At 34.6% G+C, this 26668-nt stretch overlaps 1 protein-coding gene across 2 annotated transcripts in view; it reads right to left on the bottom strand.

Moving 5' to 3' along the window:
- Positions 1 to 26448, bottom strand: part of LOC135087670 (alpha-tocopherol transfer protein-like) — a 28973-nt gene extending 2525 nt beyond the window's left edge. The window contains exons 1-4 of one of the 2 annotated variants that reach the window (XM_063982414.1): positions 26198 to 26448; positions 5609 to 5788; positions 2893 to 2987; positions 2313 to 2466 (exon numbers count right to left, since the gene is read on the bottom strand). In XM_063982414.1, the coding sequence (XP_063838484.1) occupies positions 2313 to 2466; positions 2893 to 2987; positions 5609 to 5788; positions 26198 to 26249 (481 nt within the window). In that variant the 5' untranslated portion in view covers positions 26250 to 26448. Of the gene's footprint in view, positions 1 to 2312; positions 2467 to 2892; positions 2988 to 5608; positions 5789 to 8379; positions 8484 to 26197 lie in introns of those variants that run through there. The other variant, XM_063982415.1, reaches the window with a different exon arrangement.
- Positions 26449 to 26668: the final 220 nt, after the last annotated feature.

Raw genomic sequence — 26668 nt, 5'->3', positions numbered from 1 at the left:
TATACTAGCCTTTGCCCGTGGTTTCACCCGCGTGTAATTTAGTTTGTCTAAATTAAGTATAGCCTATATGTTATTCTCGGTTATAAAGAAGAATACGGGTGAAGCTCGCTTCCACCTTCGGCCTGATCATTACTTACCATCAGGTGAGATACAGGCCAAGAGCTTCCTCGTTGTGGATAAAAAAAAAAAAAAAAAAAAAATAATACTGTAAAGTTTCATCAAAATCCGTTCAGTAGATTTGCGTGAAAGAGTAACAAACATCCAGACATCCATACAAACTTTCGCATTTATAATATTAGTAAGAAGTAAGATGTACATAAGAAGTCATTGCAAGCCCAACCCGTACACGCGTGCCTATCCTCCATCTGCCTCTCGTAAATTAGAAAGGGTCGTACTCAAGGAGACTTCGGACTAAATGATCATGATGATGATGATGTATGTAGTTGCAAATGTGTTCACTGCTCTCGTCTGCAAGTACATTCTTTGAAAACTAGGCACTACTATTTTTAAAAAAAGAGAAGAGTTTTTAATAGGTACTGAGGTAGGCAAGATACCTTTTAATTTATCCAGTGTAATGATAACATCATTTGCATACAAGATTGCAGATCTGCCGTGATTAATTTTGATTCATGATTAGGATCATTACATCTCTAGTATGAGGTCAAGTCATTATTCTTCGTTGGATCAATACAGAGTAAGTGTTTTATGTTTTAATCTTATTACAATGTTTTAGCTACGTAGAATAAGGTTTGTTTTTGTTATGGATTATCCTCTTACAATCTTAGGGACTTGATTATTTTTAATAACGTAGATAGAATAATGAGGGTTAAAATCATAGTACTAGCTAATCTTTTACAATCCAGTTCTCCTTCACTCCAAGAATAGTTTTAGGTTCATTTTAAGTTCAATGTGAGCAATATATTGACATTTAAACTTGGTCTAATACCAATATAAGAACACCTAATACAGTATAAGGTCTCTCGAGACATATAAAATGCAAATGCAATGTACGCAAATGCAATAACAAGTGCACTAAATGCGTATATAACACACCTTTAATTATGTACTTATTTGTAGTTTTCACGTATCTTTCATTCCTTTTTTATTGCCATATTGACCCGGAAGATATGTCTGGAATAATAATAACAGTGGAGGTAATGTATCGCATTGTAAATGTCTTTGATATCGAGTTGTAAGTTAGATGACGTCCGATGAAAATACGTAGGTAGTATTTGCTTCTATCATCAAACTGTAATTTGGTTAATTTTCCGGTGGCTGAGTTTATAATGTGTAATATTATACGATTTGTTTTTATCTAAGGCCGTGAGTACATGACAAGTGATAAAACCAGTGTAGTGCGTCCAAAAAATTGTCTAAAAACCGTAGCATTTAGTTATGTAGAGGCATCGTAGCACTAAACTGCATCGTAGTAACCCAATGTAATTTGTTATAAAAAAAGTTGTGAACCAATCATTTCTTCCATAAATTAATTTATTCGTTGTCAAACTTGTGTCTAAAAAAGTAAGAGCTGTATCGAGAAGTCACAGCCTTACTCGTAATTATACCCATAAATGGGTTTTCCTGATGATGCGGTTAAAAAATTAAAATGTTATTAGTTAGATATAAAAGTCATTTTTATACACAAACATAACAAATTATGATACACGAATTTACCTACTATGTTATTATAGACGCATCGTACTAGTATTATTTATTGTTGTTTTATTGACCTATATACAGGGTGTTAGGTAAATGGGTATATGAGCCGACACTAGCCCATGTTAACATAGGCATATAAATGGTATGGTGAAGTCAGAAATTTGATATCATGATTTTAATCTTTTAAATTTTCATACAAAATAAATTTTATAATATCCCATTGTATGAAAATTAAAATAATTAAAATGAAGATATAAATTTTCTGACTTCACCATACCATTTATATGACCATGTTAACATGGGCTAGTGTCGGCTCATATACCCATTTACCTAACACCCTGTATAAAGACTTTATATGCGGTAGCGTGTAATTGAAGCGTTAATTTCAAACGCTATAAAGCATCATCATAACAAACGTGATTAATATGGAAAATTCTTACAGATTTACAGTATAAAGATTTTGTTTACCTACTTTGTTTGCATACATGGTAAGGTATATTCATTTGAAAAATAAAGTTTGAAATTAATGATCCATCCAATTAGGTAAAAAGTTGCGATAAAATCTTTTTTCGTTTGTAGCGTTTCATCCGCCTTTTGACTAACTAGAATGCAGGAGGAACGCGGAAGGGCAGGCAAAACAAAATGCTACTTACTGCCTAGTTCAAGGACTAGTATTCTGCGACCGAGGTGGTCCCTATTCGGGAGCACTGTCAAGATATTCTGGTTGAAGATGTTGGTTTCCTTGCTGGGAATCAGGCCATCGTATTGCTTGTGGTGCTTCAGTTTGAAGGCGTAGTAGCGTTTGATCTGTGAAACGAATATAGTATGATCAGAATATAAAATATTGAAAAGAGATAAACTTGATGTAATTTTGTGTTTACGAACAAAGGAATGAGGCTGCGCGTCCATTAGGATGCTGAAGCGAGCTCGTCGCTTCAATCCGTAACAATACGCTTCCGTTTCGCGCTTCAATTCAGTTAATGCTTATCATTTACTAGCGGCCACCCGCGACTTCATACGCGTGGATCCCGTTTTTCCTCCTGAGGGGTGGAGGAGTTTCGTAAAATCCTTACTTAGTGGATGCCTACGTCATAACATCTACCTGCATGCCAAATTTCAGCCCGATCTTTCCAGTGGTTTGAGCTGTGCGTTGATGGATCACTATGTCAGTCAGTCAGTCAGTCACCTTTGAGTTATTGTATAAAATTTAGATACTTTTGAGGCTTAACTTACCAAATCATAGGCACTCTCTGGATAGAACTTGCAAGGCCTGAGGAATCTGATCAACCAAGCGTCACTCTCTAAAGGCACGTACAAATCCTTATCCTCTGCAACAAAAGCATACATAAGCTATTACATATGTATGTTATTATAACTGTCTCACCGATTATCACGCTTCAATGTAGAGCTTGTACTATGGTGACAAGATAACGGAAAAACATAGGTACTAATTAACGTCCGTGACTCCGTACATAAATACCCATGTTCATGATATCTTTACCATATGATTTTATGACAATAATATAGTGTTGGACTTATAGTAGGCCTACTCGTAGACCGTATGAAAAATTTTGGCTCTCCATATCCAGAGAAAAAAAATCCATATTTATTGAACAATGCCTACATTTCCAATAACAAGACATTAGATATCCCATGATAATTACAATTTACATAACAGCCAAATCTTTTCCCGGAACAAAAAATATTTGACGATATCTTGACCTTGGTTTTTATAAGCATGGGCCAAAAATAAAAACCCACAATGCGCATATTAATGTCTTATGTACCTACGATATAAATTGCTGATAGATTGGTTAAACCACAAAATGAAAAAGTTATTCTTGAAACAATCTAGTACCTAAATAAAATGCAAATCGTATATACCTACCAAGCACATTTCAAGGATATAATATTTTTTTTATGCTTTTCTGTCAGGTAAAAGCAATTTAGTTATTGTATGAGTTGTTCTTCAAATGTTTTTAAGTAAAATCAATATCTGTTGAGGAAGGCCATGGTAGAGTTAATTGTGACTAAGTTTATACAAATATATAATTTTCTGCGTTTAAGATAAATAAATTAAAAATATCCGACTTAAGTATTGTGTTTCTTTTCAATTACCACCACTATGCATGAGCTTTTGTGTGAATTATCCAACAACAATGAGTCAGAATAAGGAAAATTACTAATTAAATCAAAAATGATACTGCAAAAACATTTCCGATTTCAGACGTCAGAATCAAAGTGATTTTTTACAAACTTATGCTAAGTTGTTCAAGTGTTATGGCTTTAAATCCAAAGCCAAATAAACTATTTAAAAACATGGATATTTTTATGAGGCTAGAGATTATTATAGATTCAATTTCAGCAGGTTTAATTCATTTTCTGTACAAAGTTTGATGTTCCGTTTGTCCAACTATTCAACATTTTCTTGTAAAGAATCCAATATCTTTCAGTAACCATGCTTTCCAGCATTTTGAGTACCTACACACTTAGGTATTCTTGCTGGCACTTATGGTGCAGACAGCCTGAGAGCCATCTTGACACCGCGCTCAATGATCCTTACCACCTGTAAGCACCGGCGATTATGCTAATAAGCTGATTGCTTGGCATCATTCGTCATACACTCGTCATGTATGTTATTGTAACCAATCATAAGTGACGAAAGAAATGATAAGTTGAAATGTCTTCAAAAGATGATTTTTCGAGGTACACAAGTGGCAAATCAAGTGTGTGGCATCTTTTGTATGTATGGGTAGTTAGATTTTGCATTAACAGTGTGTAGTCTCGCGATTGACTGTAAGCCTTTTTAATAGATAATTGATTTTAAATAGTACAACATGTACGAGATTAATCAAGTTTGATCACTTATCTTGGCAAATTTTGGGTATGTAAATCATAATTTATTAATTTGAACTGACATTCAGTGCTAGCTAGACGAAACTGTCTGTTACTCTTTTTTTGCTTACTTACGTACATTGCAAACTATTTTTCTATTGATAAAAAACTTATTATTGGTATGTATCTGGTCTTAACAAAAACAGTCACAGATCAGGCATATAGACACATGGATACTTGGATAGTTCAAGGTTTTATTTTTTTTCATAACTCAGAAGGAATCCTAAAACGAATCAACGTAACCAGCGCAGCGTGATGATGAGTGGTAAGTTCCATTTGAGAGTCTCATTATGACACGGTATTAGGTAGATTAGTTTTTTCAAGCAGAATATATCTATAATCTTTTTTGTTCATTAATGAATTACGTAACCGAATAAGATATTTATTTACTAATGAATAAAAAATCTAGTCGGATTAACGAAGAGTAAATGACTCTTTGATGTTTATTTGTTAATAGTTTCACAAATAAGTGAAGACTTTTGTTGCCGTAAATAATTAAAAAAAAAAGACTTCAAATGTAGGTGCCTGTGTTCAGAATTAATATTTATTTATATTAGAGGATGTTAAAATTACCAGTCACTAGGACAATCGGAGACGACAATATTTGACTAACGATTTCGGGGATTTACATAGATCCGTTCTGGTCTGTTCACATTTATATATTTGTTTTTAAAGTGTTAAAATTACTATTTACGACTATAGTGTATTGTAGTTGATATACGGTGCTATTTTGAAACAAAAACGTGTAATCTAATATTGAGTGTAAAAAACAGGATGTCATTCAAAAATGCTTTAATAACTATTATCGAAAACAAAAAGCCAAATTGCTTCTGAAAAAATAATTAGTTCATCATACGAACTACAAAAGCGGGAAAAAATATAAAAATAACTATGTAAGAATTCCGGTGCTAATTGACGAAACTTGAACTCGACTAGTTTATGTTTATTTTAGTACCTAATTAGTACCTATCTAAGAGCTGTTCATCTTTGTCATAACTAGCCATTTAGGACGAATAACGGAAAACGGATACAGTTTAGGAAATAAGATATTTACCTGTAAGAAGTCTCCTCAACTCTTCAACAGCTGGCTTGATGTTTTCGGGGGTTTCCCTGAGCTCCTTCCTGGCTATCTCCTGGACGGATTCCCGGGGCTCATCCAGCTCGAACTGCAGCAGGAAGTCTCCGAGCTGCACTCCTGGGAGTTTGTCGATGTCTGACAGCATATGCTGGGATACTGAAAAAGGAAATAATATTGTAAGCAAGTTGTTAAATTAGAATAATTATAACATGTTTCTATGATAGTTTTGTTTAGTTTTAAGCCTTCTACCTGAATAACAATATGTTGATGCAAATAAATGTTTTCTATTAATGCTGAGAGGTTCCAAGAATTTGATGATCCACCATATATGGTCCGTTAACAACCGGTTATCACTGAGTTTTACTCAAAAACATTTTGGGCCACGGATTAGATAATATACATACGGCTACGGCCTATGAATTGGCGATTGACTACGAACGTTTCCCCCATTTACTAGAAGGTTTTGGAAAATGGCTTTTACCAGAAGCCTTCTTACGTGTCTGTTAAGTTTTCCGTGCTGACATCCCAAGAAACAATAATAATTTACATCAGATCAATTTAGAATACAATATAATATACATAGGTACTCGTACTTTAGTCATTTCTCCATAGCATCATAATTTACTTAAAGTGTTTGCTAAGTCAGTTTGCCAACTAGTACCTATAATTTGGTTGATGTGTCATTGCAAACAAAATGCAATATTACATAGAAATGGGTATGTTTCTAACATCTAGAAGTTGCGAGGCATTTGCGAGGCAACTTAATAGTCACTTACATTGACTTCGAAATTTTAAACTATAAACCGATTTTTAAACGGTTATGTCACTACAACAGCAGTTATTTGGCTTTCTTGACCAAGCAAAATAGCCTGTTCAAAATACCACCGTTCTCAATTTATGCTAGTTTTTTTTTTCTAAAAATAAATCAATATTTTAAGATAAATTAATGTCAATAACCACAACTGGCTATAAAAGTCAAAGGTTATTTCTAGAAAAATACGATTAGTCATGCCTCCTAAAAAGAGTTTAGTGATGCTGTAATATGTAAATGGACCGGTATATTTTTGGATACAGATTCGGCCAATAACTTATAGGTAAGTAGGCGTAAATAACCGGTTAAACCGAAGTCTAGAAGTTATTTTAACTAAAGTTATGCGAATGAACACAACGTAGCGTAGGTAATAATAGAATACTTTTGTAATCTAAGTTATTTATAACAATTAACGGTCATTATGATTGAACATAAAATTGTGATTCATACTAATTTGATTTTTGTAACCTTAATGTGACGGTTAAGTAATTAGAACTAGGTCTGTGCGGAATACTCATATTTCAAAACAATAAAGTGCATTAACTTGATAATTTGCTGTAGGTATTATTTGTAGGTAGGTAACTGTAAAACTCATGGAAACTTTCGTAGACGTTGTTCAAAGCTTGACATTTATTAAGTTGGATATTTGCCATACATTGACGAGGTTGTTAACCTTCGTTTGCCTGTATACTGTACAATCCTGTTCTTGGGCAGGCCCGTGGAAAGTCCATTAAGCAAAATGTTATTTGTGGAACATTCCATTTCATTCTAACACAACTTTTACTTAGCACTAATATAGGCATAACTTTGTGATAGTGACTAGGTTACGGATTACCTACGTACGTAACGTACGACTATATTATCTACATATTATATATATCTCAAAGGTGACTGACTGACTGACTGACATAGTGATCTATCAACGCACAGCCCAAACCACTGGACGGATCGGGCTGAAATTTGGCAAGCAGGTAGATGTTATGACGTAGGCATCCGCTAAGAAAGGATTTTACGAAACTCCACCTCTAAGTGGGTAAAACGGGATCCACGCGTACGAAGTCGCGGGTGGCCGCTAGTTTATATTACAAAGCTGAAGTGTTTGTTTGTTCATTTTTTTGCTCGAACGCACTAATCTCAGAATCAGAAACTACTGGACGGATTTGAAAAAAAAAAATGTGCTGGAGAGCCCATTTATAGAGCAAAGCTTTAGGCTATAACATCACCATACAGCCAATAGGGGCAGAGCAGTGAAGAAAAATGTTTCAAAAACGGGAAATATTTTTCAAACTATTTTCACTCGTATGAAGTCGCGGGCACAGCTAGTATCATTATAAAATTTGTCCCCAACAGGATTCGAATGCGTGACTGTTGGCGTGTTGTACCTAGTCAGGTCCTACGAGAGTCACTAGGCCAGGCTGTCGTCAATATTATCTTTGCAAACGCAATATTTGTAGATTACCTGTTAAAAATATACATTTACGTAGGCACTTAAGGTTTGGTATTCAACTAATCCTGTGTTGATAATGATAATTAATATAGGTATGTTATTTAAGTTTCTCCTAATTTATTATTCGTTTTTATTATTTATTTTACACGTAAGTATGTTTTGTTAATTTCTAATAAATATCGGTTTTACTCAGGTGAAAAGAGACCAAACTGTGTTAAACTGGCTGACGAATATTAATTTATGCATCTGAGGGTATTTTAATGTGCTGAAATTAAAATGAGGAAAATTTTAAAATTAACAATATCTCAACTCATTTTAATTCGAAATCACTGAATGCCGGTAAAAATAATGAAGTTAAGATATCAATAAATCTAATTGCGTGGGTCGAAAATTGGCATTCCTAAAATAATGAATGAATATGGCGAACGTGCGATGATGCGTCGTAATCGTAAGTGTACATTAATGGAACATTATAAAATAAGTACTCACATTTCCCCATTGTTTCGAATTACAGTGTACAATATCACAATGCAACGTCCGCGGTAGATGATCGACAAGAGTGCGCGCGAGACTGTGGCGCTGGCGGCCGCATTTGTTTTATATTAGGAAAGCAATACGGTTGGGTTCGGCCACAGCAAGGGCTTAGCGGCCAGAACAACCATCAAGCAACTGACACGGTAAATGTGTCTGTAAATATGGGGAGCATTTATAAATAATCAGTATTACCTCATGATTAAGCAAAATTAAATGTGATTATTAATAATACTTATTACTGATACTTGTTAGTCTTTACCGTCTCCTGTCAGAGCAATAAAACAGTCAAGAAAACAATGTTGTTGTCAGTAAAAAAATCATTTTAGTAAAATCAATATTCCAAAAAGTAAAGCGGCAAACGGCCGGCCTTTTTTTTATCCACAACGAAGAAGCTCTTGGCCTGTATCTCACCTGATGGTAAGTGACGATCAGGCCGGACTTTCTTATAATATCAATGTTAATTTAATAATAATAATTATTGATTTTCGTAAGTCGTACATGTAGTTCATCGTAGTCGTACTCCGTAGCATACATTACTACGACTGCTACGACAGAATAAAAACCTTTCAGTAGCATGTCAGAATATTAGAATAAAACTACGTATGTTATTGACTTGCTTGTTTTATTTGTACTGTATCATGGTGTGGTTATACCCACATCGCCACCTTATAATTTGCGCAGGCGCATGTGACGTCACTGTGAACCTCAAGTTCAATGGTCACATTTATAAGATGAAATTGCATGATAATTCCTTTACAATGAGGCTTTTCGTAATTAATTTTATGCAAAAACAACGGGATGTCAAAGGGCTGAATGACATTGTGTATTTTCATTATAGAAATTATACATGTAGATACTCGTAACAACTTCCAATGTGGCCTAAGTTATTAATAGCCGGAGATCTATACTGGTAGGTTTCGATTCGAGGATCATACACACCAAGCAAGGGACTGAAAAACTTTATTTATAGAAATAAGTTATTGCAGCTTTAAAAGTGAGAAAATACTTAATATTATGAGTAACCTATATCCGGTTCAAAGGTCAAAAACACGAAAAAATAAGCACTTAGTTAAGTCAGAGTTTTACCAATATTTATTTTCGTGCAGTCGTTGTATGTGCTGTGCACATGTAATTTTTATAAGAAGGAGTTGTGGGTTATGTTATATGGTTAGCTATGATAAATTTACATGATGATTTAATTTCTACTATCGAAAAAAATAAGCGAATGACCTTTCGTGAAAAATATCTAAATGATGGTGAAAACCGCATCAAAATCCACTGGGTCGTTTAGGAAGTTAGCGGATAAACATAAACATACAAAGGTGGAGAGTTACTTTATTTGATACATTCTTGTAGGTACATATTTTTATAACTGCATCACTAATATTACATTAGATTACGGTCCAATGACTTCGTGCATTATGTGGAATCTTTTAATTAAGTTGCACTGAGATAGCACCAGAAAGAATAATACCTAATATTACAGCAGTAAAGCGCATTGATAATATCCTTGTTTATGAAATGTGTGAATTTATTCCAATTTTTAAACGCTTTCCTATAAAGAATAGTATAGATAACATATAGATTGAAATTTTTCCTCATGTCTTGAAATTTGACCGTGAACTAGTCATCATGACGCTGCATAAATAAGCATTATAAGAGAATTATTTAATTTCAAACTGTCGGTCGAACTTCTCCAGGAAATTGAGTTTGAATAAGGTTCATGAATATTCATAAAACTATCAGCATATAAACTAAACATTTATTTTTGTTTTCTAAACGTCATCATTCCTTTTACGCCCGTTACGTTCTATTGTCCATCAAATACTTAAATAGGACTTAGTCACACTAAAGGTTAAGCACACTTATCAACCCGGAAAGGGATCATCAACGTTAGGGTGCGGATAAGTGTGTTTCAGTAGGGAGTTTAATACAAAGAGACCGCCTCGAGTTGATACGGTTACGTACGATCCGTTTCCTGGTTGATATGTGTGCTTCGTCCTTAAAAAAACCCAATGGCCTTCGAGAAAAAGAACATTTTGGATCATTCAAATTATAATACATACCTAAGAAAAGTTGTTTTTTGATAACAACAGGATCTAATCATTTATTTTTAAGCGAAATTGTATATTTTCGTATTTGTACAAAAAACTTTAATATTGTTCTTTTTAGCTCCTTTATTGTCATCGAAAATTAGATAGGCTTTACCTGGGTGAAAATTATAATATTTTTACTGTCTCATATTTTTCCTTCAATAATTGATGATTAATTTCAGGAGGATTTATATCAGTTTGAATAAATGTCTAAAGACCTACTAGTGCATCTAATTAGAAGCACCTACCTATAGGTAGGTAAATAAATTAGACCTGCAACAATGTAGACCAAAAGGTTAAACTGCCCGATTCATTCAATGCGCCATCTAGTGAAGATAGCTGGAAACAAGTTTCTGCCGTTAATATACCGATCAATGATTTGCGTAATATTACGACACAAACGGCATAGATGGCGCTAATGACGTTGATGAATTTTATTTTCAAAGTTTTGCAATAACAAAACATTGTATAAAGTTCACTGTTTTTAATAACTTTGTGATGAAGGTTGCCCGACCAGATCATACTTCATGGATACAAAATTATGGAGTATAAATAATCTAAAGTCCAAACATTAATAGAACTTAACACACAAAGAAGACATAATCATATCCTAGACGTGAGTCACATTTGACTCACGGGCTAGGGACGTTAAAGCATTATGGGTAGTAAATAAAAACAGGGCAGCCATTTTAATCATGATGTGATCAAGGGTTGACAGTTTGTGACTGAAAGCTTTCATTTTCAGTTCAGTATTCACAAAAGTACCAACATGAGCTAAAAACAATTTTGATTAATTAAATAACACGTGCGATTTTGCAACTTTTTTTATCTGATGCACTGGCGACTGTACGTACAAATTGACAGTACTTATACAGTTTTTAAACCAAAGATATCTTTAAATGCGTATTTTAATCAAATTATCTCTATTTGGACCCGACCTAGTTAACGGTAATCATAGAGCAGCTGACCCTCAATGCAGTTCTAATTAAAGGCCCGTCTAGCACGAGGTGGTCGAACTGGTCGGACCGGTCGACCCATAGCATCGTTGAAGAAAAATCGACTTTGATATTCGTTGCTCTCGATTAGCATTTCGATAAAGTAAGAGTTAAAAATAGCGCCTATTTATAAAACAGGATGTTATAAGGAACAGAAAATCTGTGTGATCCTCTTTTTTCCTCGCAACGACAAAAATCGCATACCCTTTGTGACATAGGTCGTTGCGAACGGACGGACTTGGCGAAACCATGGCTCTATCTCTATTTTATTGTTTTAGCAAGAAACCATAAGGAATTCACGCCGTCAAAAAGTCATCATTTTTTATTCAGAATGGAGGAACAATAGGCTGATCTGATCTATTACACATTACGAGTTACATTCGATTGACTAAACTAGCAGCTAGTATAGAAAAAGAGTAATCGATTCCTTACCCAGAATAACCGACAGTTATATTGAATTATTCATTTATTTGGCGTTTAGTGGATAAAATTTACCATATAAATTGGTAATAACTTCTATAAGTAATAAAATAACTATCTCTACGCAATTTCTCGAAACGTTTTCACTCGTAGCACCTAATAGAAAACTAATCTGATTGCTGGTACGCAATAGGTACAATGTCTCCCATCTACTGTATTTTGCTTCAAAGCATTATGACGACACTTTCTATCTGTGTGAAGAGATATTGCAAACACAATGCTTAGATCACTTACTTTTTGTATTGTGAAAATATGAAAGCACAAGATGTTTTTTCTCTTTAGTTGTAGGTGCGTATATTGTATGAGCTTTGGTAGTCGCAATTTAGATAAGGCGTAGGCTATTTTTTAATTGGGTAAGTATTTCGAAAAATATAGAGTTACGTTTAAATAACACTCACTAAAAACGAGAATAAAAAAGACCAGAGAATATCTGAGACAATGGAAAAATTATAATTTTTCGTAATTTAATTAAGGTTTAATTTGTTCAAGGATATCGAGTACTTTTACTGAAATTAGCATAATGGTTGATACATTTTGTTTAAATGCAACTTTTTAGTGTAATGTAATTTAAAAATCGGTCGATACGTTTTGTAACAGAAATCGTGTCGCGATTGTTGTTGCAATATATCGAAAATTATACCAGTTAGCTTACGTAATAATTATATTCGAGTCTAAAAGACGTGTGACTCTTGCAAACTCTATCTAAATCAATCAACTAATATTAACACCTTTATTAATTTGCGTACCTACTTATCACGAAGATTTATTAAAAAAAATTGAATTCACATTGTCATACAAATCAAACTGTCCTGACGTCAATTTGCGGAGAACGATACATCAAATTACATAGTTTCTAAATGGGTAGCGCATTTTCTTACACAACTTTTCAATTCCTATCATTGGAGGTCCGAAAATATTTCTCATACAATTTGACACCATAATGATCATTCTTCATAAAAAATTTAAAACCTACATATTTAAAAACATAATCATTGATATTCATAATATCACTAATCATACACTTAGTTTTTACTAATATTTGTTTTCATATATTTTTCTATACTAATGATCGAAAGTCATAATCATTCGAATAAATAACCATAACATTCATAAATGTGAAATTTATTACTCATAAGTGTATTTATCCATATTATTGAAAATCATGATGTCTATATTCGTATTAAATCGTATTTGAACATTAAATTAATTTCAAATGGTCCAAAACAGGCAATATTTTGTGCCACAAAACTAACGTGACAGAAACGAATCGCTGCAAAACCGACTCCACGTAGTCTTGTCTGCCCTACCCCTAGAGTGTAATTTAAAAGCCGGAGGCGCGGAGGGAGGGCAGCCCTCGCCCGCTGTAACGAGGCTCAAGCGCCCGGGTGAGCTGCGGAAGCAAGCGTGGGTGCCTGAGCCTCGTTACGCAAGGGCGGAAGGGCTGCACATCCCGCAGCGCCGGAGACGAGGAGATACCAATGCATGCTGCATGCTTGCTTTCATGCTGCATGCTCTGCATGCTTATCTACTATATTAAATTATATAAGGTGTTATTTTTTGTACTGATCATACTTTACCAACGCATCTAATAAAATCATACAAATACAACCCAAGTGTTTTTAAAAAAAAATTCAGGCTAGTTTTCGAGTAAAACGACAAAGAATGTTTCGAAAAAAATAAAAAATAAATCATCCTTTGAGCGCGGTGAGTATTCGTTTGTACGCACTATCGTAGTAGCCGGCCGAGGGCAACGACCTGCCACGTGCCGCGCCGCGTGAGTCGGCCATATTGATATCGCTCGCTGCCATGCCAGTCGCTCCGCGCCCACAGCCCGCGCCGAGCCGCCGATCGGCATGCGGGAGCGCAACAACATAAATAATCGTCCCAGTCCGTCCAATGCGCCCAAACGTATTGCAGTGTATGTGTGATTTATTACAATGCCGCGCTTGATCAATAACAAAACGCAGGTGAAATTATGTTTCGGGCACACTAACTGGCCGACGAGAAACATTGACAAGTCGAAAACCTTCATTGCTTGTTTGGAGCCGCGCAGCGCTTCAGGGAGCGCAGCCGTATCCTGACTTGACGAGATTCCGTGCGCTTCGAGGACGAAGTTCTGGATTTCAATTTCAATCACCGGCACAGTGCTGGCGGTACCCAGATGCGAGCGCCGCAGACGGCGGCTTTTGCGTAAAAATACGGAATGCCTTATCAAGGAGTTGTTGCCAAAGGGCCACGACCGCGACCTAATTCTATCGATGGTTATTGCGGAAGTCTACCTAGGTACATACCTACAGTGTGATTTGGACAGATGAGTGCTTGTTTACGCGAAAGGGACTTTTTCCGTAAAAAAGTTAGTGCGCGAATTGTGAATACAACATCCGACGTGGTGTCTAGTGAACAGCAAGCAAGTGTGCAGCCCGAAAGCATTACCTCAATTCGATCGTGGCTAGATTAGACAGTGCAAGACAGTGTTTACGTGAACATTCAACAAAGGCTTGACGTTCAAAATGTATTGTGATTAGTGTAATAATAACCTAGGAACTTTAAATAACAACATTCAAAATAGGTAAATGTGTGAATAAGTAAAATCAATGAATCTAAAGTGTGATGGCAAATCATAATTTAGGAATTAAAACCAGGAAAATTGATCAGTGAGTTTTATTTACAACACCTATTCACATTCAATATTAGGGTGCATTTCCACTGAAGCGAAGCGAAGTAGTAATAGGTATGTACCTATCAATTTTTTATTACGTCTCTAAATAAATTGCGTAGGCATTACGAAACCGTAGATATTGAATTCCAATTTCTATCCTTTTTTAAATGTCTAGTTTAACGCGGATGATTCGCCTCGGTTCGTTGGAAAAGTCCCCCGCTATTACACTAATGAAAATACACTTATTTACCTACTTATGTAGCTAGATTTTGTTTCTCCTAGCGCGTAGTACCTATTAACATGACGTAACATCGTACATACTCACGAGTGATAATTTTTGGTAACGTAGGTTTAGTGTAATCTAACCTTTATGTGTGTGAACGTTGAATGAATGCGCGCGGCCATTGTTCGTACTCGTATGAATGAAATGAGTAAAGAAAGAGAGAGAGGCAGTGAGTGAAGACAGGATGGTTGTAAAAATAATATCTTTTTTTTGTTAGGAAAAGTAAAAACAAAAACTAGCCTGAATTTTTTTTTAAAAACACTTGGGTTGTATTTGTATGATTTTATTAGATGCGTTGGTAAAGTATGATCAGTACAAAAAATAACACCTTATATATTAAAGATACGAGTATGTCTGTTATAAAGTAAATTATTCTGAACAACAACATTATGAGTTGAAGTATGTTCTTAGTAACAACATTATTAATTAAAACAATATGATCAATGAATGTTATGAAGAAAAAAGATCTGAAAATAAAAATTATGAATTTTAAATGGTTCTTGACAGTAACAGTATTGATAAAAAAATTATGATTACTAACTGTTATGAGCTCCGTTGGTAGTAATAAAAATGTATGAATAAAAAAAGTATGAAAAATAAAATTATGAAGAGAGATTATTATGAACACAAATCGGTAGTAAGACAAAGAATAGGATTTAGAATTTTATGTGAGCCAATATAGAACCTTCTAAATGTAGCATGTAATGTGATCTTTACATCACATAGGTACATTTTGTTCCAAAATAGCGCTCTGTCACAAAAAATACATAAGATGCCACAGTGCTATCTTCAGTAAGATGTTTGGGACTCGTACGTCACAAAACTGACGCAAGCACTAAGAACAAAAAGTACAGCCTAATGGCATGGATCACCTGCTTAGTAATACGTATTACAAATGTTTAATTCTGTATAAAATAAGAATAATTTTATGTTAATTCGGAAGTTATATGCGGTTCCACGCGACATATTGACACTGATGCATTTTCCTGACGCAAAGCCCGTCCCAGAATGACGTCTACTTTCAAGAAATGCAACAATGTAAACCTAAAAGGTGGTGGGTAGAACGCGTAGACACAACAATCTATAAAAAAATTAAAAGTCTCATGAAAGTGGATAGCGACATCGTGTTTATTAAGGCGTTTATCACGCCGAGTATATCGATTTTACGAGGTAAGCCTATACATTTGTCGTCTAAAATCAGCGATAAGATTTTATCACGGTATGTATCCTAGCCCGGCATAAGTATTAGACTAGACTCCCCGGCATTCGGCCGATAGTTGGGCGCGTTTCTAATTTGTATGAAGAATCGGCCGACATCAATATGTGCACTTTCATAGTTGTTCATATTCACCCAACTATCAGCCGTCAAGAAGTCTGTAGGTAGACATAAATCGCAATAACAAACCTGTCAAGTCCAAGCTCATACTAGTATCGAAAACATACAGAAAGATCTTAACATTGACTTTCTCTCTAGGTTTATTTTTTATTTTATTTTATTGTTAGGAAAAGAAACAGCATTATACCTACATAGAGTTTCCCAGAAATGTTGGGCAATTTTCCTTATATTACACTTTCAGTGGTGTCAGACTAAAGTTTTATTCGCATATTTTTAATTCAAAAAGTTTCGAGTTTTCATTTTTAATACCTATACCAAAATGAAATCTTATTACTTAAACTTAGTTGTAAACTCTACGCCGTATTACAGTAGAAAGCTTTTACTCTATAATTCAATGCCATTGAACCAGCAACGTGTCAGTGAACCCACTTGAACTTTGTTGACAACCTTTGGGTATTTCCAGGTTGTGGTGGAGTTACTGGTAAGGGATAAGGACGAATAATGTCATAAACAACTTGATGCTTAACAAAACTACACTACCTACTACAACTACTGGCTGGAATTTCCAAGAAAATTAATTACGCTCTTCATTTGTTTTTTCTCCCGAAACGCACTCGAAAACCTACTCGTTACTTTACAATGTTGCATGCATTTACGTCACCCAATATTACGAACGATCTCAGATATTTGTGACACCAATGAAACTTATCAAAGGGAAATAAGGTCGGACTTTGAACTCTATACTCACTTTTCCTTACGGGGAAAGCGAAAACACACTTCATGCCGGCCACATGTTTGGGAGGGCGCCAACATCGGGTTATTGCACGATTACACGTGGATTCGTCTTTAATATGCGCTGGTTGATACGTTTTAATTTATCTTAAATGTATTAAATTTTTTAAAATAGTATCAAGATTAAATTTTCATGTTATGTCTCAACATAGTCAATGGTTTATCTGTAATTTAAAGATTAATCATGAGTTCGACGCACCAATTCGTTCAAAGTTAGACGTTGTTTGCAATATATAATATCTTTGATACCAAATAAATATTTTTTCTTTCTTTCTTTCTTTCAAAAGTTTCTTCATATAATACTGATGCATTAACTCATCGTATTTTTATGAGGTTCTTCATTATGATTATGAAATGTGTATGGTTATACTAATTAATAAGTTAATTGCTAGGTACATACATGATATTTTTTTATTAGACATGTGAATATTAATATGTGAATGTGAACAAGGTTCTGTTGATTAATGTAAAAGGTAATGCAATTATCATAAGTTTTATTAAACATATTAATAACTTAATTTGTTTTGGATTTATTAATGGTGTTTCGGGCTATCAGATCAATTTCGTTATGTGTGCATTTCATAACTTTTGAGTTAAACACATTGTGCAGCCTCGAGATTTTAGCAGATAGCGGGTTGTCGGGTTACAAAACCGGTCATACTCGATGAGAATAAACAGCAATGTTATCGTAAACTATGTCAGTGGGTATCGCCACTGCCCATTTTGCGTTTACAGCTAAAAAGTAAAAAGTAAAAAAGTATTTATTACTAAAAGATGTCACATTGTACAAATTATTCTGGCGGTCTCTGCACTAAGCAGGAAAGCTTGTATCGCAGCGGCTTTTTCACGCCTAAAGCGTTAACTAATTTTGGTCAGCAAACATGAATAAAATGAATGAAGAAATGGTTCAAAAAGAGATTGATCTAGGTACACTAGGTACACAAGGAGGAAAGATTTGATTGTTTACTTGTAATACGCTCCGCAATGGATCGATTTGAAAAAATTTTCCTCTATTTAAATCCTACATTATTTCCGATGAATATAGGTAGTACAAACTTCGTCAGATCAGCTAGTCTTTGAATAAAAAAACAGCTTTTATCAAATTTATTAGGCATCTAATTTCGAAGTAGCTCCCATGTCCTTGGCCGAAAGAACAAGGAACCTATGAAAATTAATATGTTTCATTACAAGGTATTATTATTATCATTGCCAAAATTGGTGTCGCCATTAATTCAGTTGACAATAGGCTATTATTATTTGGATTCGGATATGTATCGTCGATTATGATTTTATTTTTAGACTCTACATTATAGGATCAATAGTGGTCGTGTCATGACATTTGACGTACCTACTAGACCGAACTGGATCGAGGTCAGATTAACCTTATTGTAAAAGTAGGTGAATTATACAATGATACTGGAAAATGGAAAAAATATTTTAGTTTATTTTTGAATGGTAATAATTAGAGATGAAACGGATAGTTGTTTGGCCGGATACCGGATACCGGATATCCGGCCACATGCTAGGCCGGATAGCCGGATATCCGGCGGCCGGATAGTTGGCCCATTATCTCTATCGAGTTTAGGTGCTTCGAACGCGATCAGGGGATCTATTAGTAGACTAGACTAGTCACATTTTTCGAAAATCGAATCAGTCCGAATAGAATGTCAGATTTTGCCACTTGTCTAGGGGGCATATCAATTCGGGCGATTTCGGATGCCATCGTGAGTGTGTGATTGAATAGCGAAAAGGACATCATCCACGATTCATACATTTTTGGTTCAAAATCTAAAGTGCCGGCCAACAAAAAAAAGTGCTGTATTCTGACAGAACACGTCTGTCTTAGCATTTGTCACTATGGCACCAAAGCCATGCCAAGCCATTTAAAAATGCCATGTTTTGGCAAGATTCACTCAAGACTTTATTTGTTTTAGTAAATAGTTTAATCGTAAATGTTAAAAAGACAGACTTTTAGAACTCGAATACTACGATGCACAGTGGTGCTACAGCTTTGGTGCCATAGTAACAAAATAACAAATGCTAAGTCAGACGTGTTCTATCAGAATACAACACTTTTATTTTTTGGCCGGCACTTTTGATTTTGGACCAAAATGGATGATGTCCTTAAGAGCGTTTACGCGAAGCGCGGCGTTTTAAGGGGCATCATTGGAAATGATTCGCGCGCGGCGTTTTTTAATAGTTTTCAAATGTTTATAGCAAAACAATAACAATGAATTATATATCGTTTCAAAGTAAATATTTTAAAGAAGATGTTATTTTATTATATTAAGCTATTTTTATGTTCAATTAAAGAAGAATAATGGTGTAAAAATCACTTTGATTTTTGGGTATTTCACGTTCTTTGAATTTGTGATGTCTTATTGTAAAATGCTTAAATCTAAGAATTTTCTCAACTAACTATTTGCCTAAGGATCTATGCTATAGGATATAAATGTTTGTTATATCGTTTTCACAGTATTTTTATAAAAATTTCAGCTTGTAAACTGATGCTAAAGTGGAAATTTGAAAACCTGTGTGGACTTATCTTGATAGAACTCTTAAATACTATACTAATCGAAATATTTTCTCAACTAACTATTTAGGTAGACGACGAAATTGCCTAATTATTTATGCCTATAACATATTTGAAATGTAACTGGTTAATGATTGTAACGGGTTGAAAAAATGCTGTTTTTGCGCCAAACAGCGTAAACGCTCTTAAATTAGTTTACTTGCTGCGTAATCTGTTCTGACTGAACTGCATCATGACATCAGACCATCAGTGAAAAAAAGATCGCCTATTTTATTTGGCAATATTTCGACTTAACAGATATTTACTATTTATGTATTCGTCATTAGAGTGAATAGCCCAGAAAAATAATTTTTTTTAAAGGCCTTAATAAGGCTTTTTGTAACTTTTTGGACTTTAAATAAAAGCCGTCATTATTATAAGCCATTTTATTGATGTTTACCTCAAAGATTAATGTATTTCATTTTATTAATAGGAAATTGTCGTAGTTTTTTAATATCCGGTATCCGGCCGGATAGTGAGTTACTATCCGGTATCCGGCCGGATAGTAAATTTAGGCCGGATATCCGGCCTACCGGATAGTTACCGGATATCCGTTTCATCTCTAGTAATAATGGTTAACTTATATTTTCTACAGGTTACCTCTACTTCTCATCTCTTTTTCTCGCTCACTCTTTACAATTAAAGTTATGAAATATTAAAAATAATGTATAAAAAATATTCACACTAAGAAATCGTTAGCTACTTACTTATTGTTAGAAACAACTTCAACTCCGTATCAATCGTTATAAACTTATAACGTATTAATTAGCATTCAAACTAAGTTATCTAATTTTCAAATTATGTAACGGTCAACGTTAATCTGCCTTTGATTACATCAAACATTTCTATACATCGGATGATCCACAGATTTGTCAATCTACCTTTAGATTGGAACGTGACCCGCTACGGAGATGGCCGCGTCGTCGATCCGCGACATCCGAGATGATTTATCAGTTAGATAAGAATAGAACGATAAGTCACGGTCAATGCAGTTGAATGTTATCAGATGGATAAACGTCATTAGTTGGGAAAGTTGCAGGCTTGGTAAATTAATGATACTACGTTGGGATTGTTTGAATAATCAATCGATATCCGTTTTTATCAGTTTGATGAAATAGATTGTCGAGATAAGTCACGCTCAATACAAGATATTAATCTTATCTAATGAAGTAAGATAATGGTCAATCTTTCCGTGGATGTCGCAAAAGGCGACTGTAGGGACACATTATGCGAAGGTCAGACCTCCCTAACCCGCCTGATGAGCGTGGGAGTGTAGGCTTAATCCTCTATTGTGTCTGGTACGTTAAGGGATCATGCTCGTGCAGTAGAGACTAGGTCTCAGCTAATAATAAGGCTCTATTATTTGTTAATATTTCGAACAAGGATCGCTTTATTTATGAGTTTAATAAGATTCGATAGCAAAGTTCTTGAACTTTTAAGTAATAAATATTAAATAGAATCAAGAATAAATAAATAGGGTTTCTAAATCATTCGTATTTCAATTTAAATTCAGGGTTGGTTGATATTACACGACGCGCGAATTGCTTACATTACTGAGTGTGAGAACATGTTCTCGGCGATTATTGTCTACCCACTTTTGGTTTTTGCTAATGATAATACTATAATATTTAATCTGCCAGTTTAAATATTATTGCTAACATTGCTAATAGAGATAGTCCGTGCCTTAGACTTAAGTAAATATTTCATCTCTGGAAATATCATTCCTAGTTATTAAATAGAGTTTGTTTTTAAATAGTTTTACGTTTTTGCATGCGTCACTACTAATACAGGCGGGGTTATCGATTTCAATGATCGAAAACAACTTCCATTTTTACGATGTGCGAATAAAAATGTAACATGAAAATTGGTGGGTGCGTTTCGTAAAATTCCATGGCCGTCTCGCAAAGAAACCAGTTGTGTGTCATTGACACAACTTACATAACAGCAACTTTAAGAAACCCCTTAGTTTTGCAAAGCGAGCTAAGAAACTTTCTTATAAAGCAATAAAATTACTTTAAATGCGAAAAATATTACTATCTTAGATTTAGTCTAGCCTAGATGTATATCAACCATAGTTGCATAATTATACACTTTTTCATTTTGTCATAGTATTTGCAAAATTATACAAAAATGTTTAAACTTATTTACATAGCGCAGAATTGCTTGATCTTTTTGTGTAATACCATGTTGGTTAAAGATCCTTGACCGATAAACTCCGTGATGTAATTAAATGATAAGTATATTGAAAGTTCCATGCTTCGCTTGCCGTAATTATTTAACCAGTTTTACTTTAATTTCGAGCTAACTATTTATTAAATCTGAGATTTTCTAGATTTTAACTTTTATACTTAAAAACATCAATGAAATTTTAAAAAAATAATATTAATATTTCTTAATTTTTGAGCTCATGTGATACTTTTTGTCATGTGTTAATTCTCTGTTTGTATAGTTCTTTGTTATAAGCACTATTTACCCCCTTGCTAATAGATACACGCGCGTTGCACACTAGTTACTTAGTGATAATTTGATGGTCTGACTGATATTATATTGATGGTCTCTAGTGTTAAGTATAATGTATATAGCCACATGTATATTGCAATACATGTATATTGCAATACCTCCTAAGTAACTAAGTCTTAAGCCCATGTCTATGTATTTTCCACCATTACAAATTGTAACTTAGCACGCAATAAAGATTTGAATTTGATTTTGAATAAGTATCTGTTTTGTGGCATTACGCCATTCGAATCTAAATAAACTTATCTAGTTTATAGAGACAAACTATAGTGCAATAAAAAGCAGCCTAGTGTATAGTGACCCACTTTTAAGTGATAACTCGATGATCTAATTGTGTATTGGTCACCGATACGGGTGGACGTTGCACCGCGCTATCGGCAGGCCCATTAATTTGTCGGTTGACCTATTTCAGCAATAATATAATCATTCGTTATTGCGTAGGAGTTAAATATAGGGCATGTGTCAGATTCTGATATGCATGGACCAAAAGGGCCACATTGCGGTTGCTTGTTGATAACTATTTAACTATCAACGTTTGTAATAACATATTGTCTATTTACATTTACAGAGAATTACAAGAGAAAAAAATAATAGGTAATGTTACATGTCAGGAGTTTGTGAGGATTGATGGATGGACGTTTGTGACTTCTTCGTGCAAAAACTAGTCAACAGACTTCTATGAAACTTTAAAATACCTAGAGCCTATTCGAACCCTCTTAAATCGGCCTTAACAATTTTGCCTTAAATATTGTATAGTGCAAGTGCTAAGCCGTCTACATGCTGAAACTTTAGCCGTTGTGTACAGTAGGTATTTGACTTATCAGGTACCTATTTATTAGTTCGGTGAAAGGCTCTAACTTTGTTTTCAGTTAGATAGGTAATAGACAAGATTTCAGGCGGGTAAGATAACCTTTTCGCATATAAATGCTTATTATATAGGTAGGTACTATAACTTTTCCACTTACCGTAAAATTTGTGTTCGTAACATTAGTGATACTCATGGTAATAAATCAATCAGAATGGACAATTGTATCTGAATAAATACCTAGAGACGCTACTTTATTCGAATCCTTGTCGTTAGCCAAATAAAGTAGAAGCTTCCATTGTTTTCAAGCTCAAAACACGGAATTAAAAGTTAAGTCATGCACACTTCGATATACACGCGGGCTTACAACGCCATTGCATTAAGCTTCATGCATCATGCATGATGCAACAGTCACATGGCGGGCCCGCGAACTTGGCGGTCATGGAAATTAAATTGATTACTCATTTCCGACTCGATACTAAGTAAGACATAATCAACACCAATTCTCAGTCAATTTTAATTAATGGCATGTTCAATGCTAAACTATGCGAGTGAGTGTGACTTGTCAAACCTCGGTTATTATTTTAGACTGTTAAAAATTTTCGCTTTAATTGAATGCAACTTTATTTTACGAGGTTCCTTATACATCAACCGTGACAATATCTACTCATAATAAAATCTCTCTTATTAGGTATATACTCGTACTAATTATATTAAATATACTTAATATTATAAAGCTAACGAGTTTGTTTGTTTCATTGAACGTGCCAATCTCATGAACTACTGGTTTTTATTTGAAAAAATATTTAGTCTTGGATATAGTTATTTATAATCTTCCTCTATAAATGCTACGCTACGCTACGACCAATACAAGCAGAGTATCAAGTAATTTTCCGAATATGGGAAAAGGAAAATTCAAACTATTTTCACGCGTACGAAATCGCGGGCATAGCTCGTCTAGAAATATAAAACGGGAAACATAAATAGGCACCGCCACGCGACAGTCATTGTTCAATCGTAATTAAAAGTTACGCATCCATCGATTTATCTGCCGGTGATTAATCGATTGCTTTGTTTATAGGAGTCACATTGTTGGCTATTGTGTTTGTTAATTATCTATTACTACGAGCTATAATGAAATCGGGAAGATGAAAATTAACGAGCGGTATATTTTACTTCCTACTCATCCGTTGTAGGATATTGACATCTACACTGACGAGTATTAAACTATTATGTACCTAAGTATACGTCATATTAGGAAAAGTTAACAGTTCTAAGTGATATTAAAGCTTGCTTTATAGCCGGAAAAGTGGAAACTGCAAGGTCGAGTTACTCCTAAGCCCTTTATGGATTTGCATATTTTATTAAGATTTGTGCCTTTATTCTTTAATGCGAAACATGCTGAAAACCAGCCATTGTTTTTTTTGTACACATTTAAATCAGGGTTAGGACGAGCATTTATTTTTCTGTTGTAAAATGCTACACAATCCACCAAATGTAAATTTTGATTACTTGTTTGTTGGTACTAGTATTCACTATATTTTACTAAACAAGTACATACCTAAAGAGAAGCATTAGTTACGATCGCGTAGAAAATTGCGTGCAGTAAGTAGATATTACTAGTCTTACAGCATTACTGTTACTTAATAATTACTAAAACCTAAATCTTTGCATTCTCAGAAATTGTAGTAGGCTTATACCTCGTATGTAGTAATACAACTTAAAATTACTGAATCACCTTTATTATAATCATTATACAAGGGCCGAATCACTATACTAAACTATTGTCACAAGTAAGTTACAGTTACTGAAAATGTGACAGATTCTTACGTACTATGCTAAATATTGTCAAAGTATCTTTATCCCACCCATGTCATTAACTATCAGACCAGTCGCTTTTACTTACAAGATTAAAAGGCTGAGTTGCACCACGTAACTTTGACAGTAACTATAACGATAACCGGTGCGTTTAGTATGGAGTTTGACAGATTTTCGATGTTTGTCAAAGTTAAAGTAAGATGGAGCAACCCAGCCTAAGATTAGTATTTTCGGCGTAAGAAATTCAAAACACGCCGAAATGCGTGGAAACCTTGCGTGTGTGAATTGCAATTACATATTATTTTGGAATCAGTTATAATTAATTATACTTGATACTTATTTTATTTGATCAAATAAACTTCATCGACGATCTGGTGAATGTCGTGGAAAGCTCCGGGCAGTGCAGAACCGATCGTTTTAGAAATCCTTGAGGAAGGATTTTTTCGACAATAAACGTCTTTCGAAACGTACGAATAGAGACGAACTATGGAGTTGATATCGAAATCGATATGCAGGGTAGACCCGCTGATTCACCACCGCATCGCTCGAACGAGCCGACATTGGCCTTTGGAATTAATTTCGCGTGTTGATTAAAGACCTGTAGTTAAAATAATATACGCGGTTTCAATTGAACTGTATCGATTAAGATTTAATTATAACAGATTGTAATTATTTTTTTATTAAATATATTAGACTTAAATGGCAGAGATTAAAATAAAACCCTAGGTAAGCCTACTTATTTATTGATAAGGTTGTTAATGTACTTGGTCATTAATGTTTGCTTTTAGTTCTTGCTCACTTTCGTAAATTAGGTAGGTTAGTTGTTAATATAATCGTCCAAGTGAATGTTACATATTTTTAAAATTGGTTTGTTTGTTTTTTTAAATAAAATTTTATTTGTAAAAACGCGTAATTCCGCGACCGACCACTATTTTGGGGACAACCTATGGAATGTATATTGACAATACTTGTTTAAATTTGACTTGAACGACTTGTAAGTAGGCTCTAAAATAAATATGTACCCGGTAAACTAAAAACTACGAGCCTTCCCTTAACCTTCACAGCGTCGAGGAAAAATGATAGCTCCCAAGTGAAAATATTTCGGCATTGTGTACCTTAATAACATTCTTGGTAACTAACGTAACCGTCTCGCTTTTATCGTATGGAAAATCCTCGGAAAATATTCCGATTCCTAAGAAGTATAAAATTTCCTTCCTTTCAATTATTTGTTTCAATTAGTTGAGATTTTGCATTTTTTAAGTCTCAGTCTTAAGATTTTGATTTAAGTATCGATCAATTCCAGATCTTGATTTAAATGTAACAAAGTAGGATGTCTAATGGCAAGTTCTTTAAAATAAAAATTTACTAAAAAAATACATGCCGGAATACAGAACCCCTAGATACAATATTATTCAAAACTTACTCTCCGGTGTGACCTCCCGGGGGACTATTCTGGTTTCCATCTGGGCCGGCATGTTGACTGTTTGCTAGCACTCGTAAAATCTTACACAGTCAGTCACCGGGCACTGATTGAGAAGCTTTTATTGTTCAAGAATGTTTGTTTTCGTGTAACAAATCGTGAGTGAGATCAGCTGATGCGCGGCCGCGAGGGGGCGTGCGGATCGCGGCGCAACTGTTCTGAGACTGTGGTGGACTAGTTGTATGTAACGGTGAATGGACACTACATTGATGTTGGATTGCGTTGTTATGATCGGAATGAATACAATCGTTGGTCGCGCTGTGCTGGGGATGTGTATGCATGGTAAATTCAGTGAACTGCTCCTGAATCGAATGTACCTACTACTACTATTTCTATTTATTTATATTAACCGGCAGACAGTGGTGACTGAGTTTGTTGCGGCGCTTCTTCTCAGCACTTGCCAAATGTTGGTCT

This window comes from Ostrinia nubilalis, chromosome 3 (genome assembly GCF_963855985.1).
Source record: "Ostrinia nubilalis chromosome 3, ilOstNubi1.1, whole genome shotgun sequence".
Lineage (NCBI taxonomy): Eukaryota > Metazoa > Arthropoda > Insecta > Lepidoptera > Crambidae > Ostrinia > Ostrinia nubilalis.
Note: the sequence above shows the minus strand (reverse complement) of the source record. Positions and strands in the feature narration are given on the sequence as shown.